This window comes from Mastigoproctus giganteus, chromosome 12 (genome assembly GCF_048544385.1).
Source record: "Mastigoproctus giganteus isolate SK-2022 chromosome 12, ASM4854438v1, whole genome shotgun sequence".
Classification (NCBI taxonomy): domain Eukaryota; kingdom Metazoa; phylum Arthropoda; class Arachnida; order Uropygi; family Thelyphonidae; genus Mastigoproctus; species Mastigoproctus giganteus.
The window spans coordinates 91,865,525-91,878,183 of NC_143586.1; the positions used below are offsets into that span (position 1 = coordinate 91,865,525).

The window sequence follows — 12,659 nt, forward strand, 5'->3', positions numbered from 1 at the left end:
CCATTCAAGGCTTTATACACCTCAATCAGATCACCTGGCAGGTGCCTAGTCTCCAGACACTAATTTGCAAAACTTAAGCCTTTCTTTATAAGAGCAACCTTTTGTTCTGTTCACTAATCTTGTCCTTCTCTGTACTTGTTCCAACAGCTCTACATCCTTAAAATGAGGCCTCCAGACCTGTATATAGTACTCAAGGTTTGGCCTGACCATTGCCTTATACAAGGGAACAATAACCTTTATTGCTGCTAGAAAATTCTGTATATCATTGACAAAACACCATGAGCTACTCTTGCTGACTGTCTGCACTGCTCAGAAAACTTCATAACTGACTGCACAACTACCCCAGGCCTTTCATTCTCTGCTACCTGAGTTTAGTACAATACAGTTAATACATTACTCTGGGGGTTACTGCTCCCCATATGCAGTACTTTAACAAATGTAATGTTAAACTTCAGTTGCCACCTCTTAGCCCATCTGCTCAATTTTTCTGGATCCTGTTGCAGTAGTATATTGTCAGTAACAACCCTGCCAACCTTTGTATTGTCTGCAAACTTGGACATTAAGCTTGATATACCTTGATCAATACAGAACACAATGGGCCCAACATGTCTCTCTGAGGGCACCACTAAACATTAGTCCATGAAGAGCAGTGTCAATTGATTATCACTGTCTTCTCCCACTCATCCATACCTTTATCCATAGCAGCAACTTCTAGTAGTTTTCCATGTGCAATAGTATTAAAAGCTTTCCTGGAATCAAAGTATATGATATACAATATTTTTTGCATCCAGTTTTAACCTTGTATCCAATCAAATTGGTCAGACAAGGCTTCCCTTAACAAACCCATGCTGTCTGAACTAAAACTGCAATCTTGTCTAGATCCTGTAGTGCTGCTTTAACAAATGCCTCCAGGCTAAGGCGCATTTAGGGCTAGAGCCTCAAGCTGCGAACAAATTTAGACTATGTATATAAAGTGCTTAGCATCATAATACACAGCCATTTCTGAATAAACAGAAAATTTTTAAGGTGGCATCGTTTTAGGTTATATCTCATATTGTGAATACTCATTGTGAATACATATTGTGAATATATAGTCTAAATACATCATACACCATCAGGCATCTCTCATATTGTGGAGTTATACTTCATAACTGTTTTTGCCATCATTGCATCACTTGGGTACCTACCCACTCACTGACGAAGGGCCAAACAGCCCTGAAACAGTGCTGTCTGTGTGGTGGTACCTATCTGAGAATAAGTAACACTAGTCTTCTCCTTAGGTGAAGCGTTACTTATTCGAAGTAGTGCAATATCATGGCAACTCGTGAAGGTATTCACAATATGAGATAACCTAAAACGATGCCACCTTAAAAATTTTCTGTTTATTCAGAAATGGCTGTGTATTATGATGCTAAGCATTTTATATACATAGTCCAAATGCCTCCATTAATTTCCTGGAACAGAAGTTAAATTAACATGTTAGTAGTGGCATGTGATGCAAGAAAAAAAGTATGAGCTTATGCAGCATCAGTCAAACAAAATTTATAAAACAATTCCCTCAATGTTTGTCCAGTTCCTCCTTAAATTTATTTAATCTATCAACTTCCACAACAACAGATGGAAGCTTGTTCCAGCAATTAACCACCTGCTGGCTAAAGGCAAATTTCCACACATCTATTCTACAATGTCTAATTACTTAGGATCCTTTGATCCCTTTGTGAATTAGGTTTATTTGCCCATCTAGACCTTGGGGACCTCCCCTGAGTTCAAGGAAGCTCACATAATTATGGCTGAAGGTTTGCTTACTTCCTTTAATATAACTAGATAGATACCATCCATCTTGGGTGCCTTATGTTTAACTTTAATTTCTTCTCTACTTTGCTCTTGATTATTATAATCACTTAGCTCCCTTCCAGAGTTTGATAAACTTCTGGAATTCCCCTCTCCTTTCATTGCTACTAATAACTTTTTACAGAAAAAAAACTGAGGTATTCCATATCCTTCATAACTGTTTCACCTAGTGACCTTTGGCTGATTCCAATAATGGTATTTATAGCAGTTTTTCCTAGGTGACAAGCAGCTACTTTGGCCATTCACCAGTGGGCAAAACACTTCCAAAGAAACATTCAATGGCATTCACAGCTTGGAAGAAAATCTTAATTTTTTTCCATTAGATATAGAAGACTCATTTCTGCATCTTAAATTTGTACATCTTATAACACTGACTTATATACCATGTCATAAGGAAATCAATTGTTTAAAGATTGTGTTCAGCATCCAACTTGGTTTTCCATTTAGTAATGAAGCAATTTTCTTCAAGAAATTGTGATCAATATATAAAGACATTTTTTCCAAATAGCTTTCATTTGTGGTGAACTAGAACAAGGAAATTATGTGAAGTAACTTCTGAATGATTAACAGAATCAAAAGTACATTACTAGAAATTAAGTGCTAGTTTTAATTGTAATTTGCTATGAAATATTAAAATGTTATTCCTAATAAAACAAGTGAAAAGTGGAAAAAACTTTGCAGAATCTTAAGTAATGTCAGTAATGAATACCCTTTTCAAGGAAAGGGTGAACAGAAAGTGGACATGGAAGAGCCTAAATGAATTAACTAATGAAATTTACTTCATCCTCACTAACAGAAGATATATTGTGAACAATTCTTGTCTTGAACAAGATAAATGTTGGAAGTGGTCAGAATGGCAAGATGCACACTTGATATGTAAGAAAAACTGACTCAAGTAAATGAAAGTCTGAGAACATCAGAGGAGAAAAAGCAGTATGTACTAGAACTTAGGAACAAGTTTGAGCTTCTGCAGACCTTAGGACCAAGATATTGATGAGGAATATCAACTTTCTAAAAATGATTTTTACCTCTAAGTTTCTCAAGAAACCTAGAGGTAAAAATCCAAAGAAAAAAGTTAAACTTGTCATGAACTAAAGACAATGAAGAAAAAAACACTGAAAAGGACAAAATTGAGTATCTGAGTTATGCAAAGCCATTAGAAAGACTTGAATGACATGAGATTTAACACAAGAAAAACAGAACAAACATTAAGGGAAAACAAGACTTAAATCAGCAGTTAATACAGAAAGATAAATATGAAGAATAGTGATGGTGTGTTTATGAATAGCAGAAAAGGAATGCTTCAAATAGCAGACTACTATGAAGTATTATAAGGAGCAAGGGAATGATGCCAGCAGTGGGAAGATAATCACAAATTGTCAGCACCACATACCTCATCTTTCCTGATGAGGTAGAACATGCATTGAAAAATCAAAGCCCCAGGTGAAGATGAATTTACTTTTGGTGTTTACACAACTCAAAGACACAATTGACAATATTTCCTTTTGACAACCAGTATACAGCAGTGTAGAAAAGAACCTAGTGATCAGAATTCATGTCTTCATAGTGTTCTTTAAACAGACAGGTGTTGAGGGCTCCAGACTTGTAATTCACAATTTTGATCAGAGAATAAACTACCTCTTGCAGAGGAGCTGGAAGAGTCTTACTGGCAAGAGCATATTGGTGAATCATGTAGTGAATGCCCTTTGCTTGGGAGCAAGTAGTTTCACTTTTGCCTGAAAGCCTGACTTTGACCCTAGCATAGCTGATGCTCTATGTGTACAAACCCCACAGTTTATCTACCATAGTCCTCCAGTTTCAAAAAGGTATTTATCTTCACCTTTTGTAGTTTGATTCAGATTAATTCATCTGAATGAATATTTCATGAAGACAAGCAACTGAGAACATGAACTTATGTCTGATTCATCAACTTAAAGAAAACAATGGAGAAACTTTGATTTCATTCAAAACCTGCTTTCACATCTACAGACATATCTGAAATATGCCTGAGTAGTGTTAGACAGATTTGTTGCATCTTTGTCTTGGTGGCTTCCCCAAGAATTTAAATTCATCTTCAACATGCAGGGTTTGATGACTGTTTCTCCAATTGTAAGGTTTTTTGTTTGGCAATTTCCAGTGCAACTTCATATGATGCTTGCTGTGCTCTTTTGCTGTAAGCTTCCTATAGGATCAAGTCTGTCTGAGACCAGTTTCATGGCATTGAAAGAACTCTAAATCCTTAGTATGTTCTGAATGCTTTGTCTATAAGTGAAGTTTCAGTTTTGAAGGTTTCAGATTCAGCACTGCAAAAGACATTGCACAAAATGCATTGTGGCTTCTGTCATTGCTGATCAAGGTGGTAAAGTCAATTTTAGATAGTCTCCTGAATATTTTTCTTCATGGGTACAGATTTAGCACTCAGCATGGACTGATGACAACCAACTGATGCTCTTTAGATTTTAGAAAGTGCAAGCAGTAGCTAACTTGTGCTTGACAGCAAGTGGCTAGTTTCTATCATGGTGCCAACTAAAAGTGGTTGACTATTGGCAAATTAAGTTTGTCAGTTTGTATTAGATGGCCCATCGTGGACATTACTGAATTACATCATGCAAACATGGTGGCATCAGCAAAAACATATGGGGTGACCTTGAACTGTTAAGAGAGCAACTCCTTTATTCAACAGTCTGTATTTGAGTTTATTCACACCAAGACAAATTAAAAATGAATTTTGATATTGAATTTTATATCATAGTGAATATTTTTGTTTACTATTTGTAACAATTTTATTCTAACAATAACACCATTTGTATATTTTATTTTTAGGGAGTGAATCAAGGTCTGCCATGGTAGAAATTTGAAAATAAAGGCCCACCATAGCAAATAATTAAAATATAAAATGTTTAATATGTATGAAGACAGTTGGCTTTTAATAAGTATCCACTGCAGTGGACCTTAAGTCACTTCCTTTGATTTATCAAAAAGTTAGTGTTACAATCACTGGTAGAATATTGCAGTGTGGCCATTGCCATATTAAAATAAGTGTTAAAACCTTCATGGTGAAATTTACTATAAAAATTTCAGCTAAAAATAACTGTGCCAACCCCCCAGAAAACACCAACCCCTTGGGGGGGGGTTGGGAACCCAGACACTAGAAAAGGTTAGTACAGATGTTGGGAAATGTAGTTTTTAACTACATAACTTTCCAGCACAACCTGGAAGTTTCAAAGAAGAGTGATAAGTGCACAAAGACTGGCTTAAATGTGGACAACAAAAAAAACTAAACATGCAAACATCAGGTTAAGTAAATTGAATGTGGAAAGTCTTTATCACAGGTGAGATAACTAAGAGTATAAAGATCTTATCTAAGGGAATAAGATTGGATCTCAAAGTTTTTTTTTATGGACAGTGGGTTGTTGAACACAAATTTTCCCCCATTGTGGCAAGGCAGAGGTCTCTAAATTAGAAACAGAATTGGATAGTTAACCTTGTGGGAATATTTTTTGATGCAAAAGTTTCTTTACATCATTTGACCTTTATAATATTAACTGATTTAAGTTGATAAATAGCAACTTAGGTGCTGTTCTAAAAGGGTTTATTATTAGCTACATGGTGCAAGGAAGCCTGAGGCTTATGCTACACTATCCAAAAAAAAATTGAACATGAGCCCCTTGGGCTATTTTAAGTGATAGCTGATTTTTAGGTTCCCAGATTTAGTTCAAATAAACTTATTACAGTTTAAATATTGTAATGTCATTCATTTTATAGATTCAACTAGTGCCTTGATTGAAGTGACAAATTCTTGACAGTACAAATTTTAGATTTGTTAGCTTGTAATTTAAATTGTTCACTTAAATTTAAACATTAATATTAGTTAAATCAAGTACATTTATGAAATGTACTATTTAATGCAGTTTTCTGGCATATTTACCTTTTATTCATATATTATCTACATGTTTATTAATTTCTCCAAGTCTTTTGGAATGCAGTGCACTAACTAAGCTTTTCTTTTTAGCTCTTGGGATTAGCAGTTGTTGGTGTGTCCTTAAAAATTCAAACTGCTCTAGATTACCTTGACCCAATTGCCTTGCTACCCCTTAAAAATGTAGTTATAAGTATCTTATCAGCTGGTTTTCTACTAGCAGTTACTGGAGGATTTGGATTTTGTGGGTCTTGCTATGAAATAATTTGGATGGTCCCTGTGGTGAGTAAATCTTGCTTAAACAAATTTTACTGATATTTAAAATGGCAAAAGTCTTAAAGCATTTATAGTGTAATTTCCCAAGAATTAATTTCAATACATTCTTCACACTTAGTTTTCAGTTGTATCTTAACTAGTGAAACAGCCTACAAGGATGATCTAGATGACAGAACAGGATCTTTTAAGGGTACAAAAGGTGATATTGTAAATGTTGGCACTAATGATCTTAAGAATAATATCTGAGGACTTAACAAGTACAGATAATGTTGGGAAAAAGTTAGGTTTGAATTTGAGTATTTGCAATTCTGCCCAGACATAAGAGTGAGTACATGTTGAGCCTTTCAATCAACTTGGCCTGGAAGCAAATATACAAGGCTCATGGGGTAGGATTTTTCTCAGTGTGGTCTGTTAAGTTTTTACATTGATAGGATATAATTAAATAGCAAATATTACAAGAACATTTGCTTGTTATTGAGGCAGTGATAGGTGGGTTAGAAAATCTTGCTTAGGGGATGCAGACTAAGGTTGAAAGTGATTCTTGCATTGCTTCTATTGGAACATATAGCAGTCTGGAAGGAAAGTGTTGGACTTCAAACCCTATTGTGTCATTGAACAAGTAAATGTGGGCTGTAAGGTAACTAACAAGAATAGGTGTACATATAATTAATGTACAGTAATGCTAGGAGCACTGAGTTTGCATTTGACAATCAGTACTTCAGAAATTGTAGGATATTGAATGTTACATTTGTCACTCAGACATTCAATGTCGAATTTAAATATGGGAGTGAATTGTATACAAGCAGGACAGACAGGAGAGGTGGGATTATACTCTTAAAAGGCAGTGCAACAAAATGACATGGGTGACCAGTGCAATGTTGAGTCAGTTTGTAACATAAGCAATGGGAAAACAAATGTGCTATAGGTCTAATGACTGAGTATATAGTGAAACTTCCCTTTAACAGACAGCCATGGGGAATGAAAATCTGTCTGTTAGAGAAGTGTCTGCTAACAAGAAGTCTGAGGGAGAAAATAAAAAAAGAAAAAGAATAAACGTTTAATGTAAAATTAAATTAAAATATATACAGATTTTGCACAATATTTTTGTAAATAATATACATACAATTGTGCTATGCATATTATGACTTTATCTTAAGAAAAATACATACAGTAATCACTTATTTTCTTCTGCACCTTCTTCTGGCTGATAATTTTGTTTTCAACATTTGTTTGGAGTGAAGAAACCATCAAAAGTCCTTCAGTATCTTCTTCAGCAGCAAAAAACATTTTTTTAAATGATTGATTTGTATGAGTGCTTCTATTTTCATTGGTGGTTCGTCGTTAATATGTTCTTTGACAGAATGATCTCCTTCCATTTCTTCATCCTCATGAGGAACTTCTTGAAAAATATTGATAATGTTGTTGATATCTAGAGCACCATCTTCTGTAGTTAGGTTCGAGTCTATATCTTTGTAGCCAGGGTCACTTGTAACTGAAATATCGTACATTATCAATAGATGTTGAAGTTCTTGTTCTTCTTGGTGCTCCGCATTGCTGTTCACAATTTCAATTTTTGCATTTGAGAAGCCAGACTTTACAAAACAGTTCACAACAGTTTGTTTTCTAATTGCATTTACTGAAGAGGAAATCCATTGAATCACATCTAGGATGCTGAGTTTCTTTGTAAGGTCACTCGCACATATTACATCGTTCATGTTTGCAATGAGATGTATTAAAACATGTTTTTTCTGTAGTGAAGTTTAAGTTTTTTTATTATCCCTTGATCCAAGGGCTGACACTCTGCAGATGTGTTTGGTGGCAGAAAAACAATTTGAATGTTGGACAATTCAATGTGTGAGTAAGATGCAGCATTATCCATGAAAAGAATTTTTCTGTTTTGATGAATCATGTTTTGGTTAAAGTGACTTATCCATTTGCTCATGATATCTTGTGTCATCCACACTTTTTTTTATTAGACTTCCAATCAACATTCAAAAGATTCAACTTTATGCCCTTGAAACGAGGATTTTGTGGTTTTCCTATAACAAGAGGTTGTTCAAAGTCTCCCAGCATATTTGTACACAATAGTACAGTCAAGCATTCCTTAGAAATGTTTCTGCCCTGGCACTTTTTGTTTTTTTAGACTCATTGTGTTTTCAGGAAGAGCTTTAAAAAACAACCCTGTTTCGTCACAGTTGTAAATATCCTTTGCTTCAAAATCACGACAAATCTTCCAATTTGACAGTCCACTCTGTTACAACCCCAGTATCAACAGATCCACCTTCACCACTTACGGTTTTCCAAGAAATTTTATGCCGAGTTTTGAACTTGTCTAGCCATCCCACAGAAGCTTTGAACTCATTTACTCCCATAGATTTTGCAACCTCCAAAGCCTTTTCCCTAATAATAGGCCCATTAATGGGAATTTTTTGTCACGTTCGTGACAAACCACTCATACGTAACATTGTCAATTTGAAGTCCAACAGTTTTCGGGAATGATTTTTGAACCTGATCATTTCCGTGTTGCCAAAATTGTTTGAGCAGTTCATTTTTTTCTTTAGGATGCCGCGTCTTCCTGATTTTGAATTTTGCAGCAAGATTTCAAACTATTTTTTTTGCCGATCATACGCATTAATGAGTTTGACATTTATCTTTTAAAGTTAATGTTTACGAGAAGAGTTAAATGTTCACAATTGTGCACTTCACATGACACTCAACAAAACTGGAAACTGAAAAGACAAAAGGCCAACCATATTCCCCCTCCCTGCACACACTGAATTCATCAGAAGTTTTACACGTGCCTTAAAATTCTTGAAAAAGGGTTTAGAACCACGAGGTAAACCTTGATAAAATTCAGAGAATCAGAAATAGAAAATAAACACACGATTGAGGCAATACGTGGAAGAAAAGTTCCTAGAAAAGGACCGTGAGCTTGCCTGCTGTCCGTTATGGGGAGATCAAATTAAGTGCTAATCTAAATGAAACAGTGCAGATTGCCTGTGTCAGTTACAGAGAATGTCCACTAGACAGAAGCTGCAAACACGTTAAAACCAATGGAGGTGAGTTGGGGAATTTGAAAATCTCTGTTGTAGAGAGATGTCTGTTAACAAGAGGTGTCTGTTAGGAGAAGTTTCACTGTAAAACTATTATACTAAAATATTGAGCCAGCAAATCAGAATATCTTGGATTTTAATTTTCCAGATATCAACTAGAACTTGTTTTTTGGTCACTTGCACTTCCAATATAGAAAATTTATTGGATGACATGTTTTCTATAGCAGCATCTTAGAGCTCAAAGAAATACTCTTGACCTTATTGTCAGCAGTTATTCTTCATGCATTAAGAATCTACAGGTAAAAGGCCTACTGGATGGCAGTGATCAATGTAATAATGTGGAATTTAAAGACTTTCCTTTTGTCAAGGGTTAAGGGAAAGCCTTTTGTAAGGATGACTATAATTTGAAACAGTTTTTTTTAATTCTATGTAGTGGGACCAACTGATGTCCCTAACAGAATTCTAAACAGGGAGCATTCAGGGAAATGGAGGCTACTAGGCTTTTCATAACTGAGAATGTTGAATGATTAGACCTAAATGGATCTCAGATAAACAGACTTGACACAAATGTGTAGGATGCATATAAATTCAGGTAATGAAGCCTATGGTATATGAAAAATTAATGCAAAGGAGCTTAGACAAGCTAAGCCATATTATGAGAAGTCTTTGGCAAAGAATAGTAGCAAGGATTTCTATCCTTCTATTAACAATAGAAGGAAAGTTGAATCATGTTGGGGCACTTGATGTGTCAATGATTAACTGACATTGCTCAGGCTACCAACACTGAATAGGTATTTTGCATTCACATGTGAGGAATTCTTTACGAAAGCAGATGCCAGATGTTTATCAAGTTGGGTTTGTTGAGTAGAAGTCTTATCTATCCAATTTGATTGGATACAATAGGGTCACAAAGGAACTGGATGAAAAATTGATGTCATATTTGGATTTCAGTAGAGCTTTTGATACTCTTGCACATGGAAGACTGCCTATACAAATTGCAATTGGCATTAAGGGCAGGTTGCTACAATTGATAAAAGTGGTTGAATGGGAGACAGTGGTGGTAAGCAATACACTGCTCTTCATGGACTGTTATTAGTGGAGTCCATGTTTAGTGTTGGGCCTATTGTTGTGTATATTTATAAGTGATATTGATAAAGGTATATCAGGCTTAATGTCCAAGTCTGAAGATGATACAAGGTTGGCAGGGTGTTAAACTGTTTGCTACTGCAACAGTATCTAAAAAATCTGGGCAGATGGGCTGACAAGTGGCAACTGAAATTTACCCATGTACATATATAAAGTATTGTATATGGGTAGAAGTAACCCCAGAGAAATGTACCCAACTGTGGTACTACACTTAGGGTGATAGAGAATGAAAAAGATCTGAGCTAATTGTGCAGTCAGATATGAAGTTTTCTGAGTAGTGCAGACAGGCTGCTAGAACAGGTCATTGAGTTGTCAATGATAGAGGAATTTTGTTAGTAGGATAAGGTGATTATCCCTTTGTATAAGGCTATGCCTTGAGTACTGTGTACAGATCTGGAGGCCTCATTTTAGGAATGATCTAGAGTTGCTAGAACAAGTACAGAAGGGCAACAGGATTGGCAAGTGGAATGAAGGATCCTCTTGCCAAGAAACACTCAAGTTCTGCATATTACAATGTCTGGAGGCTAGGAACCTGTAAAGTGATCTGATTGAGCTGATTTACACCTTGAATGGTTTGAGCAGGCTCAATGCTGATGGATCTTCCTCTTGCTCAGATTACAAACCTGAGGGGGCATAAATTCAAATTGAGGAAAGACAGTTCTAGAACAGATGTGTGGAAATTTGCCTTCAGCCAGCAGATAGTACTAGAACAAATGTCCATCTGTCATGGAAGTTGATAGCTTAAATTCAAGGAAGAACTAGACATCTTTTTAGAGCAAATGGATGTGTGAAATGTTTTTTGGCTGATGGTGTATAAGCTTGTTTTCTTGCACCTGCCTCTGCAATCAGATTGAGGGAAATAAAAGGGTGAACTTACCAAGAAAGGCTTTAGTTCTGCAAATTGTGTCTAGCCTAGATAGCTATAGAGATCAGGTTTTAAGTGTTTAAGGCTTAATGGATTAATAGCTAAATGTTGATGGCATTGTCTCTTGCTAAGACAGCACATGAGGAGGCATCAATTAAGTTGAATGATGGTTGTAGGATAGATGGGTCAGAGTTTGCTTTCAGTCAGTGGATGGTTTGAATAAATTCAAAAAACCAGATATTCCTGGAAGGCATGGATGGGTGAAATGTTTAGTTTTTGCTGATGCTTTAACTTTCTTCCTTGTATCACTTGCCACTAATATTATAGTACTAATTATGGGGCATCACTATCCATTATAGATGTTCCTTATTAGTTGCTCCTAAAAGTATTATACTACTTATAATGAATGAAAATATGGTATTGATTAAGTAATTTTCTGAAAATACTGCTTTTACAGTTCTAAAGATGGTTGCAGCACCAGTCCAGAAGAGTCCAGATAAGGTGTAAAACAAATGGGCTACTGTTTGATCTTTATAAAAGTAACTTTTCATTACCACTCTTACTTTATATTCTTTTAGTATATATAACAGCATCTTAATCAAGAAATTTATACATAATTTTCACAATCCTTGGAGAAATATGGCCTTAGTTGCTAATGCTCCTAAAAACCAAATAACAATCACTAAATCCTTTATGAAGCAAGTCCTCACATTTAACTTGTTCCCTACTTTCATAATTGTAGCACTAATTGTAAGTGCACCTGATAATTACCTAGTTGATCCTGAATGGTTAACTGAATCTTCCTGCTCAAGGACTACCCTTGAAAACCCTTTCATAAGTTAAGGCCTTTGTTTGACATGTCAGATATTGGCAATAGGCAAACCAGTACTCACTTACTGAATGTAGTCTACTCAGTGAAAAAATTGCCTTTTTAAGAAACAGTTATGCATAAACTGACATTTGTGTATACAATTAAAGTGCTCTGTTTGGTGTAGTTTAGAAGCCAATCTAGTGTTTCAGTTTGTCCCATAAGTGCTTAATGAATGAGGTCCAAGCTCTATGCTGGCCAATCTGACTTTGTCTGCACATTATTCATTATATTGAATGCTTTAATATCAACAGGCCTCTTTCCATAATGCTATTATAGAGTAGGTATGCACAATTAGCATAGGCATATGATGAAAGCAAGCTATAAGCTTGCTTTCTTACACTATCAGGCAAAAAACTTTCCATTTCACTCCTACAATTATGTAGGTCATGAAGCATATATCAGGTGCTACCAATGCAGTCCACATCTGCAAGACTACACTCCAGTGGAATGTTCCAAGATACTTTCCATATCCATTGGAACAACATTATATAGAATTTTTTTGCACTATTGCATCTGCCATTGTCTTATGGTGTTGCCCACATTCATGGACACTCCAAATGTAGCTTCATATTATTTGCTGCCCTTTAAATCTAAGGGTATGCAGCTTCCTATAGACTGACATTTTTGACCTTCTGTACTTCATGTTTTTTGCAAATAACTATGGCAGTGGTTCCTAAT

General features: G+C 35.6%; 1 protein-coding gene across 2 annotated transcripts in view; it reads left to right on the forward strand.

The window, feature by feature from the left end:
• Positions 1–12,659, forward strand: part of LOC150077274 (uncharacterized) — a 136,323-nt gene that overhangs the window by 24,203 nt on the left and 99,461 nt on the right. For both annotated transcript variants that reach the window (XM_090386430.1, XM_090386431.1), the window contains exon 2: positions 5,864–6,052. In XM_090386430.1, coding sequence (XP_090242556.1) covers positions 5,864–6,052 — 189 coding nt within the window. The remainder of the gene's footprint in view (positions 1–5,863; positions 6,053–12,659) is intronic.